Here is a 24,363-nt window from a genome sequence, read left to right as displayed (position 1 = left end):
TCAATCATGCTCGGTCTGGAATGATTTTTCAAGCCTTACACCAAGGCTTACAACACCCCCTCAAATGGAATATTTCCAAGTGCGACAGTCATTGAGTATTTCAATGTGATCACAAGCTCACCACTCTTCCAAGAGTCTACTCATCCAGGAGTTGCGTCTGCCCTCTGTTCCACCCTAGGAACCACGCCTTACTTCTCCGTGAGTCTCTCGCTTTTAGTCTTATGAGGCCAGGTAGCTCTCTACCTTTAACCATGGGGGCAACCCATTAAACGTTGATCCATATTTGTCTTCATACTCTGAGTATTACAATGCCATTACCGAGCTCACCACCTTGACAAGAGTCAACTTGTTCCCAGAACCTGCGCATGCCCTCTGCTCCTTCATAGCAGTTGCGTCTTAATGCTCCACAAGTCATCCACTTATTGTCCAAGGCAAATGTCTTCTAGCTCATTGATCTTTAGCATGGGGGCAATATCCATGAAATTCAATCCTGCATTTGTCTTCATACTCATCATAGCCACTTCATTGGCTATACACCTGTCCACTCATATCTAGCCATCATATTGGCTCTGGGGCGTTCTGAACTGGGGCTTCCATCACGGCCCTCACACCTTCTCTAAGGTGTCTTCGCCTGTTGTCATAAGGCGGTCTGAACTGGGGCTCCTATCGTGGCCCTCACACCTTCTCTAAGGTGTCTTCGCCCGTTGTCATGGGGCGGTCTGATCCGGGGCTCCTATCGTGGCCCTCACACCTTCTCTCTAAGGTGTCTTCGCTCGTTGTCATGGAGCGGTCTGAACTTGGGGCTCCTATCATGGCCCTCACACCTTCTCTCTAAGGTGTCTTCGCCTTTCATAGGCGGTCGCATCCTTCTTCAACTGAGATGCTTCAAAGTGGCTCCAAAATTCTCTACCATCATGTGGACTATGGGAGATCACTGCCACTGATTACATAGAAAGAGAAAGTTGCGGTATATTCCTCGCAATCCTCCACCTCGATTTCTATGTTTGGAGCTTCTATGCCTTTCTGCTTGACAGCTCCACTTACACCAACTCTCTTTGGTGTCTTCACCTTTCATCATAGGCGGTCGCCTTTTATCACAGGCGTTTGCACCCCCTTAATTAGGTGCTTCTACAACAGCTCATCTTTCCATCCTTGCATGCATCGGAAAGGTCTTCGCTTGTTGTCTTCATCAAAAGCATAAGAGACTTCCTGTTGTACAACCTTCACACATAGTCTTTGCCCTGAGCTTTATCTGGGAACACTTCTTCTCCTTGCACCTGTTGTCTCATTACAGTACCTCGTTGGATCCTACGGGTACTCCTGCACAATCTCCGTGTGTTATCGTGCAATTTCTGTTCTCCAGATTTCTCCCTATTCCTTGTTTATGTTTGACAAAAGCTCATCCTGTCACAACACCTGTCCAAGTCAAAATAGGGTGCCAATCTTTATCCCCTTGCTGTATTTATCTTCCATTATCAGGGTCTTCATCAATTCTCCCCTCAAGAAATCACAGTCACCAAATCTAACTTCTTTAGAGAAATCACCACTTCATCAAATCCTTGAACATACGGAACCCAACTGCTCCCTTGTGCCGTCATCTTGCTAGTCTTCAACCGTTTCATTACAAACTGTTATATATACGAAAATAGTACCGTATGGATAATCCTTCCACTAAGCAAGTTCTCAGGAAAGATTGGGGAGGTCACACTGGTCCCGCTTAAAACCCAATCTCCTAGACAGAACTCTTTAGGCAATATCTATCCATCGTACTGTCTTTCTGTATATACAACTATTTGCTAGCTTTGTTGCGACTTTCCTTTACAAGTGATCTGGAATATACTGGTTTAATACATGATTTCTCAACATCTGGCGAGACTACCAGTGCTTAGATTCGTCAAGATTAGTCTTAATCAATTTTCACTCTACACCTCTAATTGTCCACATAACCGGGTGTCCAGAGTGTCCCAATTTTGCCTTCCTCAATGGCAAATCAAATCTCCCCACTTAACAGTTCAACACATGTAATTGGGCAAACATGTGAGTCCTCTTCTTCATCTCCACCGACCACCACGATGACCTTCAGATGCCTCCTGATCGGGCAATCTCTTTTGTTAATTCACCACCACCACTTTTGGTCTCAAATATCAACGATCAGACCGTACCATTGCATCTGGAACGATCAAATTAGCTGGAAACAAGTCTGAATCGTCCAAATCGCATTTTAGACGGCTAACATTTGATCAAAACAATTCTGGCCTGATGAACGGCCCAGATTCCATCTCAAATCCGGTTGCACGTAGACTCCGCTGCACAGAATCTTCTCCCTTGGCTCGCGGCTCGGCTTGGCTCCAAAACAGCTCGGCTCAACTCGGCTCGGCTCTGCTCGGCTCGCGGCTGATGACGTGGCAGGTGGGTCCCACTGTGCTGACGTGTCAGCTGACTGGACGCTGACATGGCATGCCAACTTTGCATGCTGGCGTCATGCTTATGTTATGATGACGTCATCCTTATCCGGGTCTGGCACGTGGGTCGGGTCAGCCCATCCGGGTGAAGAAGACGCGTGTGACGCGTGGCGGGCGTCTGTGCGCGTGACCAGCAACCTTGCTGGCGCGTGACGACGTGTGCGAACGTTTCTGACGTTCGATTTCGACGCCGTTTTCACCAGTGGCTTCGTCTCTTCCTCCTCTACACAGTGGTATGGTCAATACACAATTTTGACAACTTTCATGTTTGAGCAAAAATCAAACACCACTTTAAACCATAGGCTCTGATACCAATTGTTGGGGATTCCGACTCCCCTAGCGCGGACCGATGATGTACTGATAGTTGCTCAAAGGAGGCTAAGCACACTGGAACACAAAATTTAACTTGGTTCGGCAAAACCGCCTACATCCACGGGAGAGTTCATATTATTATAGATATAGAGAAAGGATACAATACAAATACATGGAGGAGGATCACTTCACTCTACTCTACTCCCATCTCACACACTTATGTTGCAGCTGCTGCCATTGCAGCTCTTCTCTCTTTTCTCTCTATTCTCTTCACACACTCACGTTCTCCCTCTCACATTTTGCTCTCTCACGTATGCCTATTTATAGGCAAGTATGGTGGCTGCATTAATGGTGCCAGCACATGGGTTGCACCATTTTGTCAATGGTTGGTGCAACTACCATTGACAATGGCAACCCTCTCTTCTTAGGGTAGGCTGCACATGTTGTTGCCCAATAAATGGCAATATCCCAACAAACATGATCATCGCCAACATTAGCTATACGGAGTGCCCACTAGCAACTCTTTGCCAATATAATAAAGTCTGACACGTAAAAAAATTGTGGCACAAATATGATGGCCGTGTGGCTCAGTCGTCTATAAAAAAATATCTACCAGCACAGAGAAAATCAAAATAGAGTCTATATTTTTATGGGTCGCACAAACCATCTAAAATCTGCTATTTCATTCCGAAAACAATTTTTACTCGAGTGCTTTATTTTTTTGCTGGTTATTTTTAGTGTATGTTTGATAATGAAATGCATAGTGTTTTTATAAGAGTATAATTTCAATTTAAAATGCTTTCATAAAAGTATAATTTTAATTTAAAATACATAAAAATGATGTTTTCTGGACATCAAACGTATTAAAATTATATTAAAAAATAATCCAAAAGTTGCATTAGTCCTAAATGTTAGGAGTAAATTGAAAGCAATCCCGATTTGTTTTTTGTATGATCAGTTGTCTTTGCTCAACTACTTGAAAGACATTAGATACAAAACGTTCCTAAATGCTGTTTGGTCTACTAACGATGTTTTATGAAGAAAAAAAAAACATTTATAAAAGCATGTGAGGTCAGAGAAACTGATTGGAATATACAGGAGATATTTTAGACAAAGGAAATTAGACGAAATGGAAAACTAGGAGAAATTAATGGCAAAAAGATATAAAATTTAGGGATTTAATATTATGTTATTAAAATAAAGGGATTAACTAAATAATAATTTACTTCACCAAAAAATTGTTAAAGGAATACAGTAATACCGACCACGAAGCAAAAGATTTGAGAAAAGAGAGAGAATTAAACAGAAATGATGTTAATAGCCATCAACTTCTCCTCTTAATTAGGTTTTTCTAACTTGATTCTTACTTTAGGATGTCAATAGCCATCAACTTCTGGAGTTTATTTTCTAACTTTTTTCTTACTTCACCAGGTCAATAGCCGTCAACTCCCGGCACCAAAATTAGTGATTATATTGAACATCCAAGTCTTGATCAAAATAAAACCAAAAAAGTCCTCACGCGGAAACATTCCATACCATAGAGAGAGTGGACTTGTGGGGATGACTTGTCTTAAATTTACAATCCACCCTTTCTCTCTCAATTTTGAGCAAATTAAAAAAAAAAAGGTCCTAACGCGGAAATGACCCCTACCACAGAGACTTTTAAGGTTGATTTAAAAGCAGAAAATTGATGAACTGATAAGAGAACATCAGCGAAGGGAAAGTGAAGATTGCAGGTAACTCTGCTTATCTCTTTTAGTATTATGCTATATTGTGGAATGTAACTCATCAACCGATTTTGTTGGTTCAGCATAGAGATTTAATTTATCATATGTACAAATGTTTTTCTGAAAGGGCATGGAGGAGTTGATTGCTGGGAAATAACTTGAAAATTGTTTTAAAGATAAAGTAAGATAATAATATATGAATACTTCAGCTTATTGGTGTGCTGTCAATCTTGAACTATCGACATTAACCCTGCAACTCCTTTTTTTTTTTGTTCAGATCTTTGAAAAGTCTTATCTTTGCTAGAATCGGAATGGCTGCTGGGAAATATCAAGAATCCTACTCTTCTCGATTTTCTAATTGTAAATATCAAGTGTTCTTGAGTTTTAGAGGTCCAGACACCCGCAAGAACTTTACCGATCACCTCTACAAGGCCCTAATTCAAGCAGGGATTCACACATTTAGAGATGTTGATGAAATTCGGAGAGGAGAGAATATAGATTTCGAGCTCCAGAAGGCAATACAACAATCAAAAATATCGATAATCGTGTTCTCCAAAGACTATGCTTCGTCGAGATGGTGCCTCGATGAACTTGTAATGATCATGGAACGAAAGAGGAATGATGATTGCATAGTTTTGCCAGTATTCTATGATGTGGATCCATCCCAAGTCGGACGTCAAACAGGGAGCTTCGCTGCAGCATTTATGGAACATGAAAAGCACTTCAACGAGGAGAAGGAGCGGGTGAGTGGGTGGAGGATTGCTTTGAAAGAAGTTGCAGATTTAGCTGGAATGGTTTTAGGAGATGGGTAAGTTGTATCTCTTGATGAAACTACACGTAGCATAAGACTCTTAATTTCTTTCAGTTAAGTGTACTGATAAGAAAACATATAAGAAAAATAAAATAAAATACTTAAGATTTCTTCGTTTTTTTTTTCAATCATTAACTATCAAATCATTGACACACAAACTGCTTTAATTTCTTAGCTAAATGTTGTTTATTTCTATTGCTTATAGAGAGACTACTAATTATCGCACATTGTATTTTACTTTTTGATGTAGGTACGAGGCACAGTTTGTCCAATCTATTGTGGAGAAGGTCTCAAAGAACTTGGATCGAAAACTATTTCATGTACCCCTTCATTTCATTGGAAGAGATCCTCTAGTAAATTATATCAACTCATGGTTGCAAGATGGGTCCCATGATGCTGCCATTGCTATACTCTATGGAATTGGTGGAGTTGGGAAGACAACCATAGCAAAGAGTGTTTTTAATCAGAATATTCATAAATTTGAAGGAAAGAGCTTCCTATCAAATTTTAGATCAAAGGATATAGTTTGCCTACAAAGGCAACTTCTTTCCGACATCCTAAAAAAGACTGTTGATGAGATAAATGATGAAGATGAAGGAATTCTGAAGATTAAGGATGCATTATGTTGCAGAAGAACTCTTATTGTTCTAGATGATGTGGACAACAGGGACCAATTCAATAAAATCATTGGCATGCAAAATTGGCTTTGTAAAGGAAGTAAAATCATTGTAACAACCAGAAATAAGGGTTTGTTTTCAGCTAATGATATTGAGTGTGTCGAGTGCAAAGTTGAACCGCTAGATAATGAAAAATCGCTTGAGCTTTTCAGTTGGAATGCCTTTGGACAAGCTGACCCTGTTGATGGTTTTGTAGAAGACTCTTGGAGAATAGTACATCATTGTAATGGACTTCCATTAGCTCTTCGAGTTATTGGCTCTTCATTATCCAGAAAAGGAAGAGAGATATGGGAAAGCGCATTACAACAAATGGAAGTGATTCCTAATTTTGAAGTTCAAAAGGTTCTTCGAATAAGTTACGACTTTCTTGATGGTGATTATCCAAAGAACTTATTCCTTGATATCGCATGTTTCTTCAATGGAATGGATGTGGATGATGTAGTTAGGATATTGGATGGGCTTGATAAAGGTGCAAGATTTGGGATAGACAATCTCATCAATAGATGTCTTGTTGAAATCAACATTGATCGAAGGCTGTGGATGCATCAACTAGTAAGAGATATTGGAAGGGAAATTGCTCGTCAAGAATCAACCATATGTCAAAGAATATGGCGTCACGAGGATGCTTTTACAGTTTTGAAAGGAACTACTGTAAGTAGCTCAATTTTTTTATATGTCTGCTTAAATGGTTTGTGTGGTGCCCTGACATGTTCATTCCTTTCTTATGTACTTCTAATATTTTTAATACAGGATGCTGAAAAATTGCGTGGCCTTACCATTGATATGCATGCATTAATGGAAGATAATTTTACAGAAGTTGTCTGTACTGATTCAATGGTTCGCCGCAAGCGCCGCAGGCTTAACATCTTTCAACTATGGTTTTCTGACTTTTTCGATGGGGGAAAATTACAAACTGGCCAAACAAGTTTGTTTCCCATCCTCAACACGGATGCTTTTAGAAAGATGCCAGATGTAAGATTTCTCCAACTAAATTACACGAAGTTCTATGGAAGTTTTGAGCACATCCCTAAGAATTTGATATGGTTATGCTGGCATGGATTCTTTTTGAGATCCATACCAAATCACGTATGCTTGGAGAAGCTGGTGGTTCTTGATCTATCTAGAAGCTGTCTAGTTGATGCTTGGAAAGGCAAACCGGTATGTATCGAGTCTCTCTCTATAGCTATCTCTCTCGTTTTCAATTGATAACAACTAAATTCATGTATTTTCGCAGTTTCTTCCAAAATTGAAAATTCTTGATCTCCGTCACTCTCTTAATCTCATTAGAACCCCAGACTTCTTGGGTCTCCCAGCCCTTGAAAAGCTAATACTTGAAGACTGCATCCGTTTAGTTCAAATTCACGAATCTATTGGTGATTTACAAAGATTGTTGTTCTTAAATCTAAGAAACTGTACAAGTCTTGTGGAGCTTCCAGAAGAAATGGGTAGATTGAATTCACTTGAAGAGCTGGTTTTAGATGGTTGCTCAAATCTTGACGGCTTGAATATGGAGTTAGAGCTTCATCAGGGGCGCAACTTGCTTCAAAGTGATGGAATTGTTGCAAGTACATCATACATTACATCTCTTCCATTGAAGCTATTCTTTCCCTCTAGGTTTTCAGCGAGGAAAATGTTGAGATTTACCTTGTTTTCACTGCCACGCTCCTTAAGGAGACTAGATTTAAGTGGAACAACAATTCGTTCCCTTCCAAAAAGCATCAAGGATCTTGGTCTGCTCATTGATCTATATTTAAGAAATTGCAAAATGCTTCAGACACTCCCAGAGCTTCCATCCCATTTGTGGTCGTTAGATGTGTCCTTTTGCTATTCATTGCAAAAACTTACAAATCTAAACCCTTGGATTAAAGCAGATGGTTATGATCAATTAGTCGAGTTCCAAGATTGGATGAAGCAAGACTCAATCCAAAAGTTCGACTCACACATGTTCAGGATAATGGAAATGGTTAGTGCTCAAATACAGCCATCAAGATTTGAGGTCCTCCCTCGCCCATGTTATTTTCTTTGAAATCTACATTTGAATATTTTTCTTTGGCTCATTTTACAGACATTGTTTTGGTGGTACAGATCGTATATAAAGATGGCAAATTCAAAGTTGTCGTATTTGTATATGATGAAGATGAGATGTTAAGGGGGTTTTGTGCGGAGGGAGAAGAGGATAAATGGCTAATTCAGAATGAGTTCGTAGATAACTTTTCATTCAAAATATCATCACCTCCTGCGCACCGGATATGTGGCTTTAATCTGTTCACAAGGTTTAGTGTGATGTCAGGGTACAGTTGCTCTGAAAAACTTGGTATTGAAATCAGAAACAATACCAGTGGCCAGTCCTTGCGTCGTCAAGCCCATGTCTTAGATATGCGTTTCGAGGATGAGGTTCGTGAAATCCAATCGCTAAGCCACTGGAAATTAGGGGGCGATGATCCTACATTTGATAATGGTGATGACGTGATAATTTCAATGGTTGTCACGTCAGCTATTCAAATAAGGACCGTTGGTGTAGAATGGTTGCATGAAGAGGAAGGAAAGGATGATGATATCCAATCAAAGGATGAAGTTATCAATGCCCACAACAGTAGCGATGATGATGATGCAGCACACGTAGCCAAAGTAGAAATAGCTTCTCGTATTTTTAGAAATTATTACTGTGCTTTCCGTATAGAATTTTATGGGGGCGATTTCGCTTGGTGGTTTTTTTGCAAAGAAAGGTCTTGAACTTGTATTAATTTAGGATTCATTCAATAATAACAGTATTTTAAAATTTATTAATGATGATAATAATAATAATAATTTTTAATTTTATATTTCAAATTAAATCTATCATTGTTTTTCAATAATATTAATAATTATTTTCTAATTTAGTAATTATTTTATTTATAATATTAATTATTATAAAAATAATAATATTTATACTACTATAAATTTTAATAAAAATAATAATATTTGTATTTGACTTAGTCGTCTTCTTCTTATGGGCGTGTGGACAGCACTACTAGAATTTCAGGCTGCATGTGCGGCTAACCTATAAGAATTTAGGGTGTTTTAAAAAAAAATTAAAAAAAATCTACTAGCACGGAGAAAACCAAAATTGAGTTTATATTTTTATGGGTAGCAAAAACCATCTAAAATCTGCTATTTCATTCCGAAAACAATTTTTAGTCGAGTGCTTTATTTTTTTACTGGTTATTTTTAGTGTATGTTTAATAATACGTTATATAATGTTTTTGTAAAAGTATGATTTTTAATTTAAAATGCTTTTGCAAAAGTATATTTTCAATTTAAAAGGTATAAAAATGATATTTTTCAGATTTTTTAATATAGTATATCAAAATTATATAAAAAAATATTAATTTAATATATTTTTAAATAAAAAAATAATTCAAAAGGTATTTAAAAAAAAAAAAAAGGGGGGAAAGACCCACCGTTACGAAACGAATTAATAAGTATAGTGCTTTTACAACACAATTTGTAACGAAGCGTCACCAAATGTCCGGTGTGAATGAATGGAGGACAATAATGAGTCCCGAGTGCTTGAGCAACTGGACAGGTTAATTGAGACGAATAAATGAGATGATGGTGTGGTTTTGTAAGCATATGGGTCACCTATATGATTGATACCGACACAACACTTTTCGAAAACTATAGATCCCATCGTTTTTAAATTAAGTTTTTGTTTTAATTATTATTTTTTTTCCTTTTAAACTACGTGGTGTTGTTTTCTTAATCACGAGAATGGAAAACGGCATTATCAATTAATTAACAAAAACAATTTTAAAGTAGGAGACCTACTTAAGAATAAAGGAAGAAAATAAGAGGTACAAAAGTGCATTGCATTGTCAAAATGGGACTCGCCATTGTTACATGTGCAATGATGAAATGAAAGGAAATTACCTCATACAACTAAAAACACTTGGAAAGCACGTGGAATTTCACTTTACATGTAAATAATGAAGCTTATCTGTTTTTTTCTTCTTCTTTTTTTCTTCTTAATTTTTTTTTAATTTTATCCTTAAATATTTTTTACCAATTAACTAGATTATCTTTAAATTAATCAAGTTAATTGGGTCATGTCAAAACAACTTTTATATAATTTAATTTTAAATCCAGGTTAGGTAAAAAATCAAATCATAAGGTTTCAAAGTTGACCTGTTAATATGAGTTTAATAATAATATCAAATATTTTTTTTTATTGGCTTTTTTTTTATGTTCATTCTTTTTTACCCAACTTATAACATAACATGGGCATGTAAAATAGTGTCGCACGTCACTTGCGCGGCGTCTGCTGGTGATTTTTTGTTCGTTTGCTTGATTTGATTCGTTGGGAGTCGCCACCTAATATTTAATTGAGGGCTACTAGGAAACTCAGGTGTACTGGTCTTGTCAGGGATTCACGGGTAAGGGACTAGTTGTGGTTAGGGAAAGTATTAGCACCCCTAACACACCCTACCTGAGGTAAGCTGCTTCATGGCTTTGATGTGTTAAAGAAGTTTTAAAAATTATATTTTCATCGGATATTAGAAATACGACTTATGTGTAAGTTTATAATTCTTGACCGTGAACAAATTAAAATGTTAAATTCTTCTTTATTCTTTTCAATTTTACCATAAAAAAAAAAAAGCATCCATAAAAAAAATACAAACGACACATTCACTTTCACTATATTTTCCTTTTTTTTTAATTCAATAACCTACATAAAAAAAAATACAAACACACACACATCCCTTTTTTTTACTATGTTTTTCTCATTCACCCACATTTGCATTTGCATGTTACAAAATATTAAAAGTTCAAAATAAATCAAACAGTAATCTAAATATACACAACAATGTCTGAAAATTACAAAAAAAACATAAATAAACCCTCGGGAACAGTGCTGGAACAGTGGCGACGCGTTGTTCCACTCGCCGCCGCCGATGAAGGCAACGAAACCGGTGGATCGGGAACGTCTTCCTCTTCTCTGTCTCCCTACGCCAGCGATGACCTGCAAAACACCCAAAAACGCAACAAGCAGTTGATTTTAGTTTTTTTCTTTCTTGTTCACGGATCTGTTTGTTTCCATTTTAGATTAGCTTTTCTCTTGGTTTCGCCTTCTTCTCTGTTCAGGCGGCCGACAGGCGAATGGGTTTCTGTCGACGGTTGTGCAGCTGCTGGTGGCCGGTCTATGCAAAGGAGAGCTTGTGGATGAGGAAGGGGACGACGTCTGTGGGCGCTGTCATGTGCGGGTTCCTGGGGCCGGTTGAGCTGATGGTCTTTTTTAGTAAAAGATTGCAATAAATAAGAGAATAAACTTTAAATTTCAAGAATATTTTTATTTCATGATTCTTAGCTAGTATCTCACTAGTGAAATAATTGACTTATATTTATATATATAAATGCAAATTAAAGTTTAAACTATATACAGTAAGTATCAAGTCCCTATTATTCTTTAACAAATATTCCATTAGTTTCAGTTATTTACTTCCATGTAATGTAAATATGAAATTTACTTTGTACAAAAAAAAAATGTTAAAGGAACACACTAATACCAACCACAAAGCAAAAGATTTGAGAAGAAAAAAGAGAGAAACAGAAATGATGTCAATAGCCATCAACTTCTCTTAATCAGATTTTTCAAACTTGTTTCTTACTTCAGGATGTGAATAGCCATCAAGTCTTGAAAATTACAATCCTCTCAATTTTAAAACAATTTCTTACTTCAGGAAAATTCAGTGTGCATCCAAGTCTTGAAAATAAAACCAAAAAAGTCCTCACGCGGAAACGTTCCATACCATAGAGAGAGAGTGGACTTGTAGGGATGACTTGTCTTAAAATTACAATCCACCCTTTCTCTCTCAATTTTAAAACCATTCGCCCACGTCTTGGGCCCAGTTGTAGACTTGCTCTGAGGACAAATCTAAAATAAATTTCGGGTAACTGCGTTGTACAATCAATTCAAATCAATTATTTTATAAAAATAAAATTATTTTATTTTTTTATTTTAAGAATAATTATTTGATATTGTAAGAGTTAACAAGATATAGTTAAATTAATATTTTTTTATTTATAAAAAATCTAAGTTATAGTTTTTTATATCTGTTAGAGAATAATATAAATCATATCTTAGGACCTCACATAACAACTTAAGCTATCGGGTTGAATTGGTTCTTTGACATGGTATTAGAGCCTTGATAATCAAACGGTCACGAGTTTGAATCTCACTATCTCAGTATATTTGATAAAAATTAAGCATAAGGTAATGTGAGTCTGTGCAAGTTTCAAGTTTAAAGGTTTTCACTTAAAAAGTGTGTGATAAAATAATATAAATCATATTTTAAAATTTCTTCTAACAACTTAAATTATTAAATTAAATTAATTCTTTAACGATAAAAACAAACCATTAAACACTTCAAATTCCATCATATCCATACCCACGTAGCGGGTGAATATGTGGGTGAAGGGTTTTTAGCTAATGTTTTGTCTTATTTTATTGGGCAGTGGGTAACACAGTGCTTCTCAGTGACTAGAAACCAGGAGGTTACATGTCACAAGTCATTTTTGGACAATTGATTAGCATCATCGATGGCATTTCTCATTTCTATGCTAAAACTATCGCATCCCCCCTCCTCCTCCTCGATGATGTTTTAAAATTTAGCATGTTAAAAAATAATATTATTTGATATTTGAATAGTGATTAATCTCAGATTAATATTTATTCTTTAAAGCTTTGAAAGTAGATGATTAGGGGTAAAAAATCTAATACCTGCAAAAAAAATCTCTTTTGGTGTAGTTTAAAGACCCTCAGATAATAAAATTAATAATTTTTAGTAAAAAAATAAGCTTTAAATTTCAAGAATATTTTTATTTCATGAATATATATATATATTTGTAGAAAGTAAATTTGATATTCACATCACATGGAAGTAAATAACTAAAACTAATGGAATATTTGTTAAAGAATAATAGGGACTTGATACTTAATAATGTATATAGTTTAAACTTTAATTTGCATTTATATATATATATATATGAGCCTGTTTATTTTTATATTTTAATAATATATTTTTAAAAAAATAATAGTGCTGAAATATCAAATAAACTATAATAATTGAAAGAAAAAGCTAGAATCAATAATTACAGGCTTGAGCCTACTAAGCTTTCCATGTCAGATATGAAGAGCCTTGATCCTCCACGTGCCTTTTTCATACTGGTGGGTGAAGTAAGAAGAACCGTGTGAATTGATGAGAGGGATTATACTCCACGAGTGTTAAATGATTTAAGCAAATTGAAAAAAAAAAAAAAAAGGAAAAAAATGAAAATGGTCCTAGCGCGAAAGTGACCCGGACCACAGAGACTTGTAAGGTTCACCTAAAAGCAGAAAATTGATGAACTGATAAGAAAACATCAGCGAAGGGAAAGTGAAGATTGCAGGTACTCTCTCTCTCTCTCTCTTATCTCTTTTAGTATTATGTTATATTGTGGAATGCAACTCTGCTGTAACTGAGAATCACTTAGATTAATTCACTGTTAGAAACTAATTATTCATTATCTCATCAACCGATTTTGTTGGTTCAGCATAGATATTTATCATGTATACAAATATTTTTCTGAAAGGGCATGGAGGAGTTGATTGCTGGGAAATAACTTGAAAATTGTTTTAAAGATAAAGTAAGATAATAATATATGAATACTGTTAAAGTAATTGAGATCAACTACAAAAAGGAGGCTACAATTCTGAATAATCTGTTTATTATGAATGCATAGTGTTAACCTAAATACAAATAAAGTATATATAGGTCAAACTGAAAGTACTATTCTACCCTTAATAAATAAGACTACATAAATATTATTTAACATCTCCCCTCAAACTCACGATGCGGCAGCTACAAGCATCGAGAGTTTGCCAACCAGAAAATGAAAACGAGAGATGGAATGCGCCTTGGTAAAGAAATCTGCAATCTGCAAGGAAGAAGGAACAAAAGGCAAAGCAATGGTGCCATGTTTGAGATGATGACGAGTAAGATGACAATCGATCTCAATGTGCTTAGTGCGCTCATGAAAAACCGAGTTATGAGCAATCTGAATAGAACTCTGATTGTCACAATACATAGGAGTAGGATGAGAAAAGGAAATTCCCATATCAGCAAGTAACCAACGTAGCCAAACAATCTCTTTGGTAGTAGATGCCATGGCACGATATTCTGCTTCGGTGGATGATTGAGAAACAATAGATTGTTTCTTGCTCTTCCAAGAAATAAGAGAATCACCTAAAAAGATACAGAACCCGGTAACAGACTTGCGATCTGTGGGATCACTACCATGATCAGCATCAGAGTATGCACGCAACTCCAAGGAAGAGGTGGATGAAAGTAACAGACTCTGAAAAACTGTACCCCGAAGATATCGCAAAATACGAAGAACAGCTGCCCAGTGAACAGTAGTAGGAGAAGCAACAAACTGACTAACAACATGAACAGCATATGCAATATCTGGACGAGTAATGGTGAGATATACCAAACTCCCAACAATAGTACGGTATAAAGTAGGATCTATCAAAGGTAAACCATCAGAAGAAGAGTACCTCGTGTTGACCTCAATAGGAGTATCTACAGTCTTGTTATCAGTAAGTCTAGCCCGCTCAAGAATATCTGCAACATATTTCGACTGAGAAAGAAGGTAACCTCTAGGTGAGTATGCTACCTCAATACCTAGGAAATATCGAAGATAACCCAAATCCTTCATTTCAAATCGTCTAGCCAACTCTGTCTTCAAAACTGAAATACCATCAATATCATCACCAGTAATAATCATGTCATCAACATATAAAGACAGAATGATACGACCTGCATCAGTGCACTTAATAAAAAGAGCAGAATCATGACTGCTAGAAACAAAGCCAAGAGACGAGATCACAATAGAGAATTTCTCAAACCAAGCACGAGGTGCTTGTTTGAGACCATATAATGCTTTCTTAAGCTTACAAACATATCCAGAGTCATGTGAAATACCAGGAGGGGGTGCCATATAAACTTCTTCTTGAAGATCTCCATTCAAGAATGCATTTTTAACATCAAGCTGAGAAATATGCCACTGACGAATCGAAGCTACCGCAATAAGAGTACGAATAGTAGTCATTTTGGCAACCGGGGCAAATGTCTCCTCATAGTCCATACCATACTGTTGAGAGTATCCTTTTGCAACCAGCCTAGCTTTGTATCGCTCAATAGACCCATCAGAATTAGTCTTGATCTTATACACCCAACGACAACCAACAACACTCTTACCAGGAGGTAGAGGAACCAGATCCCAAGTATCTGTCTTATGCAAAGCAGAAAGTTCCTCATCCATAGCTTGCTGCCAAAGCGGATCAAGAATTGCCTCTTTATAGGAAGAGGGCTCAAAGAGACAATGAATAGAAGCTAAAAAGGAAGTAAATGATGAAGAATAACAAGAATAAGCAAAATCTGGTAGTTTTGTGGACTTACGAATGCGGATGGACTGACGTGGAGGTGGATCCACAATCTCAGATGAAGCTTGAGGGGCTGTAGATGAGAATGGAGCTTCAGGTGTGCCAGAGAGTAAAGTACCAGTACCTGCAGAGTTATGAGTACAAATTGATCGAACATAGGGAGAGGTATCATTACCAGAATCTTCAGAAAAAGGATCTATATGAATAAGATCAGATTTTGTCAGGCTATGAGTAGTGGATGGAATAGAAAAGAAAGGTATATGCTCAAGGAAGACAACATGACGAGACACATAAAGTTTCTGAGTTATTGGATCAAAACAACGATACCCCTTTTTACCTTCACCATAACCCAGAAAGACACAAATAGCGGATCGAGAGGATAGCTTATTGCGTTCTACATGAGGACGAAGAACGAAACAAGTACAACCAAAGACTCTAAATGAGGAATAATCAGGGACATACCCATATAGCTTTTCAAAAGGAGATAGACCCGAACTATGAGAAGATGGAATTGTATTAATCAAACTTACAGCAGTAAGAACAGCTTCTCCCCAAAATTCACTAGGAACAAAAGCAGACAACAAGAGAGAACGAGCAGTTTCGACAATATGCCTATGTTTTCTTTCAGCTACACCATTTTGTTCAGGAGTATCTGTACATGAAGTTTGGTGGATGGTTCCATCTAAGGCAAGCATTTGACAAAATTTATTAGAGGTGTATTCCCCACCCAAATCACACCTAAAGCATTTGATCACAGCAGAATGTTGAGTTTTGATAAGAGCTCGAAAAGCTGCATATATCTCAAAGAATTCAGAACGATGTTTCATTAAATAAACCCAACAATAACGAGTATGATCATCAATAAAAGAGACATAATATCGAGACCCTCCTTTTGTGGAAACAGGAGAAGGTCCCCATACATCAGAATGAATCAAATCAAATGGTGAAGATGAAACAGAAATACTTCGATTAAAAGGTAAAGCAGAAAATTTTGCCAGTTTACATCCACTACAATCAGAAATGTCACAAGTTTTCAAATTTCCTAAAGCTCCTGTGGATGCCAAAAATCTCAAACGAGAAGACGAAACATGACCTAGACGGGAATGCCATAAATAAAAACTAGAAGATGAAAGACTCAAACGAAAGGAAGACAAATCAGCAGTAGTAGCAGCAGCGGCAGCAGCAGCAACTGGCACTTTTAACTCATCCAAAATATATAGCCCATTCTCCCTACGGCCTGTCCCAATCAGCTTCTGAGACTGCAGATCCTGTACACAACAAAAAGAACCAGAAAACATGACTAAATAATCACCAGAATCACATATTTGACCAACAGACGCAAGATTCAATTTGAGTTTTGGAATAAGATAAACATTAGGGAGAGACAAGTGAGGTGTGACAACAGAACCAACACCTGCTAAGGGCATAGGAGTGCCATCAGCAGTCATAACAGGAATGGAGGACAAAGGGGACACTGAGGTAAAAGATGAGGAATCTGGAGACATATGATGTGAAGCACCAGAATCCAAGACCCATTCAGAGTGTGACATACCTGAGGAATTATGAGGCAACTGACCTATGGAAGAAGCGGACATTGCTTGTGGCTGCAAGGAGAGAAACTTCTGAAATTGCTCAGCTAAAGTATTAGGATCGGTAATAGAGCCTGGGGAAGCTACTGCTGCAGTATTGTGGTGTGGTGGTTTATAACCCTGAGGTGATCGATGAGCATTAGATTGTGACTGACTGCCAGACTTCCAAGCTTGATTCTGCTGTCTCAACTTAGGACACTGAGCCTTCCAATGACCTTTCTGCTTACAGAAACTGCACTCATCGAAGCCAACCCTTGTGTAAGGCTTGTTTTGATTATTAGAGAATGGCTTAGAAGGTACTGCTAGTACAGAAGGATTCGAAGCAGAAAGAATTCCCTTTTCAGAATAAGACTGAAGACGTATTTCTTCAGCCAATAACTCACTGACAACAGAGTCAACAGAGGGCAGTGGAGAACGATGCAGAATTGAACCTCTAAGTCCTTCAAAATCACTGCGAAGTGCTGTTAAAAATTATACCAATCGTTGCTGCTCTCTACGTTCAATATAAGCACCACATGCTTTTAATTCTGCCGATTCTGTAAGAGCCAATTGATCCCAAAGATCTGTCATGGCAGAATAGAACTCCTGAATACTCATATTCTTCTGGTGAAGAGCTCGTATGTCATTCTCTAACTGATACTGTTTTGCAAAATTTGATTGCGTGAATAACCGTTGCAGATGATCCCAAACCTCCTTTGCTGTCTCATACTTTGCCAACTGTGTACCTATAGAATGCTCAACAGAATTGTTGATCCAAGTAATGATCTTTGCATTGTTTGCTTCCCATGTATCTATCGAGACAATATCTCCTTCTTCAGTATTCTTAGGTACCACATAAGTTCCACTAACATATCCCCACATCTTCTTACCCTTAAGAAAATTTCTCATTACATAGCTCCAATACGAATAGTTCTTCCCATCCAACCTCACACTCACAGACTGAAGCGAATCATCTCTTTCAGTAGCCATAATCAACAATCACAAAGAACCAGAATGCAAAAGCAGCGGAAAACAAAATACCAAATTGCAGAAACTGAACAGAGATTGCAGAAACTAAACAAATATCTTCTCAAACTTATACGATTACTCCAAAACACAAAACAAATTTGCAGAAACTGAACGGAATTACCAAATTGTAAAAGCTGAAGGGAAGACGAAACTGACGAAATACCAAAATAATTGCAGAAACTGACGAAATACCAAATTTTGCAGAAGCGGAAGACAAAATCTCACTCCAAATTTTGCAGAAGTTGGATCCGCGAAGTTGTGTTCGGGATTAAGCTTCGTTCCATAAAACTAGCTCTGATACCATGTTAAAGTAATTGAGATCAACTACAAAAAGGAGGCTACAATTCTGAATAATCTGTTTATTATGAATGCATAGTGTTAACCTAAATACAAATAAAGTATATATAGGTCAAACTGAAAGTACTATTCTACCCTTAATAAATAAGACTACATAAATATTATTTAACAAATACTTCAGCTTATTGGTGTGCTGTGTCGATCTTGAACTATGACATCAATCCTGCAACTCTTTTTTTTTTTTTCAGATCTTTGAGAAGTCTTATCTTTGCTAGACTCGGAATGGCTGCTGGGAAGTATCAAGAATCCTACTCTTCACGGTTTTCTAATTGTAAATATCAAGTGTTCTTGAGTTTTAGAGGTGAAGACACCCGCAAGAACTTTACCGATCACCTCTACATGGCCCTGGTTCAAGCAGGGATTCACACATTTAGAGATGATGATGAAATTCGGAGAGGAGAGAATATAGATTTCGAGCTCCAGAAGGCAATACAACAATCAAAAATATCGATAATCGTGTTCTCCAAAGACTATGCTTCGTCGAGATGGTGCCTCGATGAACTTGTAATGATCATGGAACGTAAGAGGAATGATGACTGCATAGTTTTGCCAGTATTCTATGATGTGGATCCATCCCAAGTCGGACGTCAAACAGGGAGCTTCGCTGCAGCATTTGTGAAACATGAAAAGAGCTTCAACGAGGAGAAGGAGCGGGTGAGTGGGTGGAGGATTGCTTTGAAAGAAGTTACAGATTTAGCTGGAATGGTTTTAGGAGATGGGTAAGTTGCATCTCTTGATGAAACTACACATAGCATAAGACAAGAATGCTGGTCGTGAACTCTTAATTTCTTTCAGTTAAGTGTACTGATAAGAAAACATATAAGAAAAATAAAATAAAATACTTATGATTTCTTCGTTGTTTTTTTTTTTTCAATCATTAACTATCAAATCATTGACACGCAACCTGCTTTAATTTCTTAGTTAAATGTTGTTTATTTCTATTACTTATAGAGAGACTACTAATAATCGCACATTGTATTTTACATTTTGATGTAGGTACGAGGCACAGTTTGTCCAATCTATTGTGGAGAAGGTCTCAAAGAAATTGGATCAAAAAATGTTTCATTTACCCCTTCATTTCATTGGAAGAGATCCTCTAGTAAATTATATCAACTCATGGTTGCAAGATGGGTCCCATGATGCTGCCATTGCTATACTCTATGGAATTGGTGGAGTTGGGAAGACAACCATAGCAAAGAGTGTTTTTAATCAGAATATTCATAAATTTGAAGGAAAGAGTTTCCTATCAAATTTTAGATCAAAGGATATAGTTTGCCTACAAAGGCAACTTCTTTCCGACATCCTAAAAAAGATTGTTGATGAGATAAATGATGAAGATGAAGGAATTCTGAAGATTAAGGATGCATTGTGTTGCAGAAAAACTCTTATTGTTCTAGATGATGTGGACAAAAGGGACCAATTTAATAAAATCATTGGCATGCAAAACTGGCTTTGTAAGGGAAGTAAAATCATTGTAACAACCAGAAATAAGGGTCTGTTTTCAGCTAATGATATTGAGTGGGTCCGGTGCAAAGTTGAACCGCTAGATGATGAAAAATCACTTGAGATTTTCAGTTGGAATGCTTTTGGACAAGCTGACCCTGTTGATGGTTTTGTAGAAGACTCTTGGAGAATAATACGTCATTGTAATGGACTTCCATTAGCTCTTGGAGTTATTGGCTCTTCATTGTCCGGAAAAGGAAGAGAAATATGGGAAAGCGCATTACAACAAATGGAAGTGATTCCTAATTTTGAAGTTCAAAAGGTTCTTCGAATAAGTTACGACTTTCTTGATGGTGATTATCCGAAGAACTTATTCCTTGATATCGCATGTTTCTTTAATGGAATGGATGTGGATGATGTAGTTAGGATACTGGACGGGCTCGATAAAGGTGCAAGATTTGGGATTGACAATCTCATCGATATATGCCTTGTTGAAATCAACACTAGTGATCAAAGGTTGTGGATGCATCAACTAGTAAGAGATATGGGTAGGGAAATTGCTCGTCAAGAATCACCCAAATGTCAAAGAATATGGCGTCACGAGGATGCTTTTACAGTTTTGAAAGGAACTACTGTAAGTAGCTCAATTTTTTTATATGTCTGCTTAAATGGTTTGTGTGGTGCCCTGACATGTTCATTCCTTTCTTATGTACTTCTAATATTTTTAATACAGGATGCTGAAAAATTGCGTGGCCTTACCATTGATATGCATGCATTAATGGAAGATCATTATGCAGAAGTTGTCGGTACTGATTCAATGGTTTGTCGCAAGCGCCGCATGCTTAACTTCTTTCAACAATGGCTTTCTGATTTTTTCGATGGGGGAAAATTACAAACTGGCGAAACAAGTTTGTTTCCTGTCCTCAGCAAGGATGCTTTTAAAAAGATGCCAGTTGTAAAATTTCTCCAACTAAATTACACGAAGTTCTATGGAAGTTTTGAACACTTCCCTAAGAATTTGATATGGTTATGTTGGCATGGATTCTCTTCGAGATCCATACCAAATCATGGATGCTTGGAGAAGCTAGTGGTTCTTGATCTATCCAGAAGCAATCTAATTGATGCTTGGAAAGGCAAACTGGTATGAATCTAGTCTCTCTGTATAGCTATCTTTTTCGTTTTCAATTGATAACAACTAAATTCATGTATTTTCGCAGTTTCTTCCAAAATTGAAAGTTCTTGATCTCCGTCACTCTCTTGATCTTATTAGAACCCCAAACTTCTTGGGTCTCCCAGCCCTTGAAAAGCTAATACTTGAAGACTGCATCCGTTTGGTTCAAATTCACGAATCTATTGGTGATTTACAAAGATTGTTGATCTTAAATCTAAGAAATTGTACAAGTCTTATGGAGCTTCCAGAAGAAATGAGTAGATTGAATTCACTTCAAGAGCTGGTTGTAGATGGTTGCTCAAATCTTGACAGCCTGAATATGGCGTTAGAGCATCATCAGGGGCATAGCTTGCTTCAAAGCGATGGAATTGTTGCAAGTACATCATACATTACATCTCTTCCATTGAAGCTATTCTTTCCCTCTAGGTTTTCAGCTAGGAAAATGTTGAGATTTACCTTGTTTTCACTGCCACGCTTCTTGGAGAGACTAGATTTAAGTGGAACTCCAATTCGTTTTCTTCCAAAAAGCATCAAGGATCTTGGTCTACTCAGAGGCCTATATTTAAGAAATTGCAAAATGCTTGAGGCACTCCCAGAGCTTCCATCCCATTTGATTTTGTTAGATGTGTCCTTTTGCTATTCAGTGCAAAGAGTTTCAAATCTAACCGGTGGGACTAGTGCAGATGGTTGTGATCAATTAGTCGAGTTCCAAGATTGTTAGCTATTTGGAGACAAGCAATGTCCCACCTCCACTATGTGCTTAGTGGGAATACCTAATCTCCACTTAGCACAAGTGGAGGCAAACGGTGGGCATAAATCATGGCATGATTTATGCCCTTCACTCCTAGCTTAATATATATGTATGCTCAGTGAAGAGCTGTGTGCCTGTGTGTGAAGAACGCAGTGAAGAGTGAAAACACAGAGAGAAAAACGTGAGAGAGAGAGCTTGAGTTGAGTAGAGAAGATTTTCTCCTCCTCCTTGTTTTGTTGTTTGTATTGTTTCTAAGCTTGATTAATACAAACCAGTAGCTCCGTGGAGTAGGCAAGTTGCCGAACCACGTAAATTTGTGTGTGTTTGAGTTCTGGACTTACCCAACAGGATGAAGCAAGAATCAATCCAAAAGTTCGACTCACACATGTTCAGAATAATGGAAACGGTTAGTGCTCAAATACAGCCATCGAGATTTCAGGTCCTCCCTCGCCCATGTTATTTTCTTTGAAATCTACATTTGAATATTTTTCTTTTGCTCATTTTATAGACATTGTTTCGGTGGTACAGATTATATTTATAGATGGCATATTCAACGTTGTCGAATATGTATTTGATGAAGATGAGATGTTAAGGAGGTTTCATGAGGAGGAAGAAGAGGATAAATGGTTAATTCAGAATGAGTTTGTAGATAACTTTTCATTCAAAATGTCCTCACCTCCTGCGCACCGGATATGTGGCTTTAATCTGTTCACAAGGTCTTGTGTGACGTCAGGGTACAGTCACAATGATCCTTTTTATATGGAAATCAGAAACAATACCAGTGGTCGATCCTTGCGTCGTCAAGCCTCTATCTTCGCTTGGGGTTACCCGCGTGGGGTTCGTGAATACCAATCGCTATGCCACTGCAAATTACGGGTCGGTGATCCTACATTTGATAATGGTGATGACGTGAGTATTTCAGTGCGTCCACGTGCTATACAAACAAGGACGATTGGTATACGATGGTTGTATGAAGAGGAAGGAAAGGATGATGATATCCAATCAAAGGATGAAGTTATCAATGCCCACTACAGTAGCGATGATGCAGCACACGTAGCCAAAGTAGAAATAGCTTCCCGTATTTTTAGAAATTATTATTGTGCTTTCCGTACTGAATTTTATGATGGCGATTTCGCTTGGTGTTTTTGGCAAAGAAAGGTCTTCAACCTGTATTAATATAGGATTCATTCAGTAGAGTTTTGTGTTTTTAGATTTCAAACATAAATGAAAAAAAAAAACCTTAAAAGCTTATGAGAGATTTTTTTTTCTAAAAAAGCTTATCATGAAAAGAGTATTGTATCTCTAGTAATCTTCCATCTTTTTTTTTTTTACCTTATTTATAAATATTTGTAAAGGCTTTTAAATTATTTTTTTTCAAAATCACATAATATCATTTTATTATCAAAATTAAAAATTTAAAGATCAATTTTGATTGAAAATTATCAAATGAAAAGATAGACAGATAGAAATAAAATTCAATAATCAAAAAGTGAAAATCCTAAAATTTTCACTGAGACTCTTTCTTTTCATAAAAAATAGGTACTTTGAGATCTTGGTTCGAAAGTCTGGTTTTTCTGAATCAAAAGGTGCAATTTGTTCATGATTCCGATTAACGATCCTGCAAAGAAGAACCGTGAGAGTTGATGGGGGCTAGGTTTAGCAGATGGCCCCCCAACTGAGGGATTATGTCTAGTGTCCCTTTTGGTAATTATAACAAGAATTACTGGCCCTAGTAAACGCGTGATAAATGATTTGAGCAAATAAAAAAAAAAAGTCCTAACATAAAAATGGCTCCACGGTTATTTTTATTTTTATATTTCAAAAATATTTTAAAAAAATTAAAAGTTTTTTTTAAAAAAATTTATATTTTTAAATTTTTTTAATATGCGGATATAAAAAAATAATTTTTTAAAAATAAAAAAAAAATTATTTTAATATTTTCTTTAAAAACAGAAAGTTGGTGAACTGATTAGAGAACATCAGCGAAGGGAAAGTGAAGATTGCAGGTACTCTCTCTCTCTCTTATCTCTTTTAGTATTATGTTATATTGTGGAATGTAACTCTGCTGTAACTGAGAATCACTTAAATTAATTCACTGTTAGAAACTAATTATTGATGATCTCATCAACCGGTTTTGTTGGTTCAGCATAGAGATTTATCATTTGTACACATATTTTTTTCTGAAGGGGCATGGAGGATTTGATTGCTGGGAAATAACTTGAAAACTGTTTTATAGATAAAGTAAGATAATAATATATGAATACTTCAGCTTATTGGTGTGCCGTCGATCTTGAACTATCGACATCAATCCTGCAACTCGCACAAGTACTTTACTCATCGCTCAGGCACTCCCAGAGCTTCCATCCCATTTGGGCTCGTTGGATGTGTCCTTTTGCTATTGACTGCAAAGAGTTCCAAAACTAATCTGGTGGACTAAAGCAGATGGTTGTGATCACTTAGTCGAGTTCCAAGATTGGATAAAGCAAGAATTAATCCAAAAGTTTGACTCACCCATGTTCAAACACTACCAGAAAACTGGAGAAAAGCAACGGAATTACCAACGGAAATATTCCGTCAGTATTAATTACCGAC

General features: G+C 36.9%; 2 protein-coding genes across 2 annotated transcripts in view; both read left to right on the top strand.

Annotated features, from left to right (window-relative positions):
• Positions 1-11,247, top strand: part of LOC18095349 (disease resistance protein RPV1) — a 44,231-nt gene extending 32,984 nt beyond the window's left edge. Inside the window, exons 2-7 of the mRNA XM_052445383.1 lie at positions 4,779-5,309; positions 5,563-6,640; positions 6,740-6,961; positions 7,224-7,985; positions 8,075-8,633; positions 11,111-11,247. Coding sequence (XP_052301343.1) covers positions 4,813-5,309; positions 5,563-6,640; positions 6,740-6,961; positions 7,224-7,985; positions 8,075-8,633; positions 11,111-11,247 — 3,255 coding nt within the window. The 5' untranslated portion in view covers positions 4,779-4,812. The remainder of the gene's footprint in view (positions 1-4,778; positions 5,310-5,562; positions 6,641-6,739; positions 6,962-7,223; positions 7,986-8,074; positions 8,634-11,110) is intronic.
• Positions 1-22,947, top strand: part of LOC18111198 (disease resistance protein RPV1) — a 56,040-nt gene extending 33,093 nt beyond the window's left edge. The window contains exons 2-7 of the mRNA XM_052445382.1: positions 4,442-4,510; positions 18,595-19,125; positions 19,403-20,483; positions 20,583-20,990; positions 21,067-21,736; positions 22,280-22,947. Of these exons, the coding sequence (XP_052301342.1) occupies positions 18,629-19,125; positions 19,403-20,483; positions 20,583-20,990; positions 21,067-21,736; positions 22,280-22,947 (3,324 nt within the window). The 5' untranslated portion in view covers positions 4,442-4,510; positions 18,595-18,628. The remainder of the gene's footprint in view (positions 1-4,441; positions 4,511-18,594; positions 19,126-19,402; positions 20,484-20,582; positions 20,991-21,066; positions 21,737-22,279) is intronic.
• Positions 22,948-24,363: the final 1,416 nt, after the last annotated feature.

This window comes from Populus trichocarpa, chromosome 11 (genome assembly GCF_000002775.5).
Source record: "Populus trichocarpa isolate Nisqually-1 chromosome 11, P.trichocarpa_v4.1, whole genome shotgun sequence".
In the NCBI taxonomy this organism is placed as follows: Eukaryota; Viridiplantae; Streptophyta; class Magnoliopsida; order Malpighiales; family Salicaceae; genus Populus; species Populus trichocarpa.
This window is presented reverse-complemented; position numbering and strand designations above follow the sequence as displayed.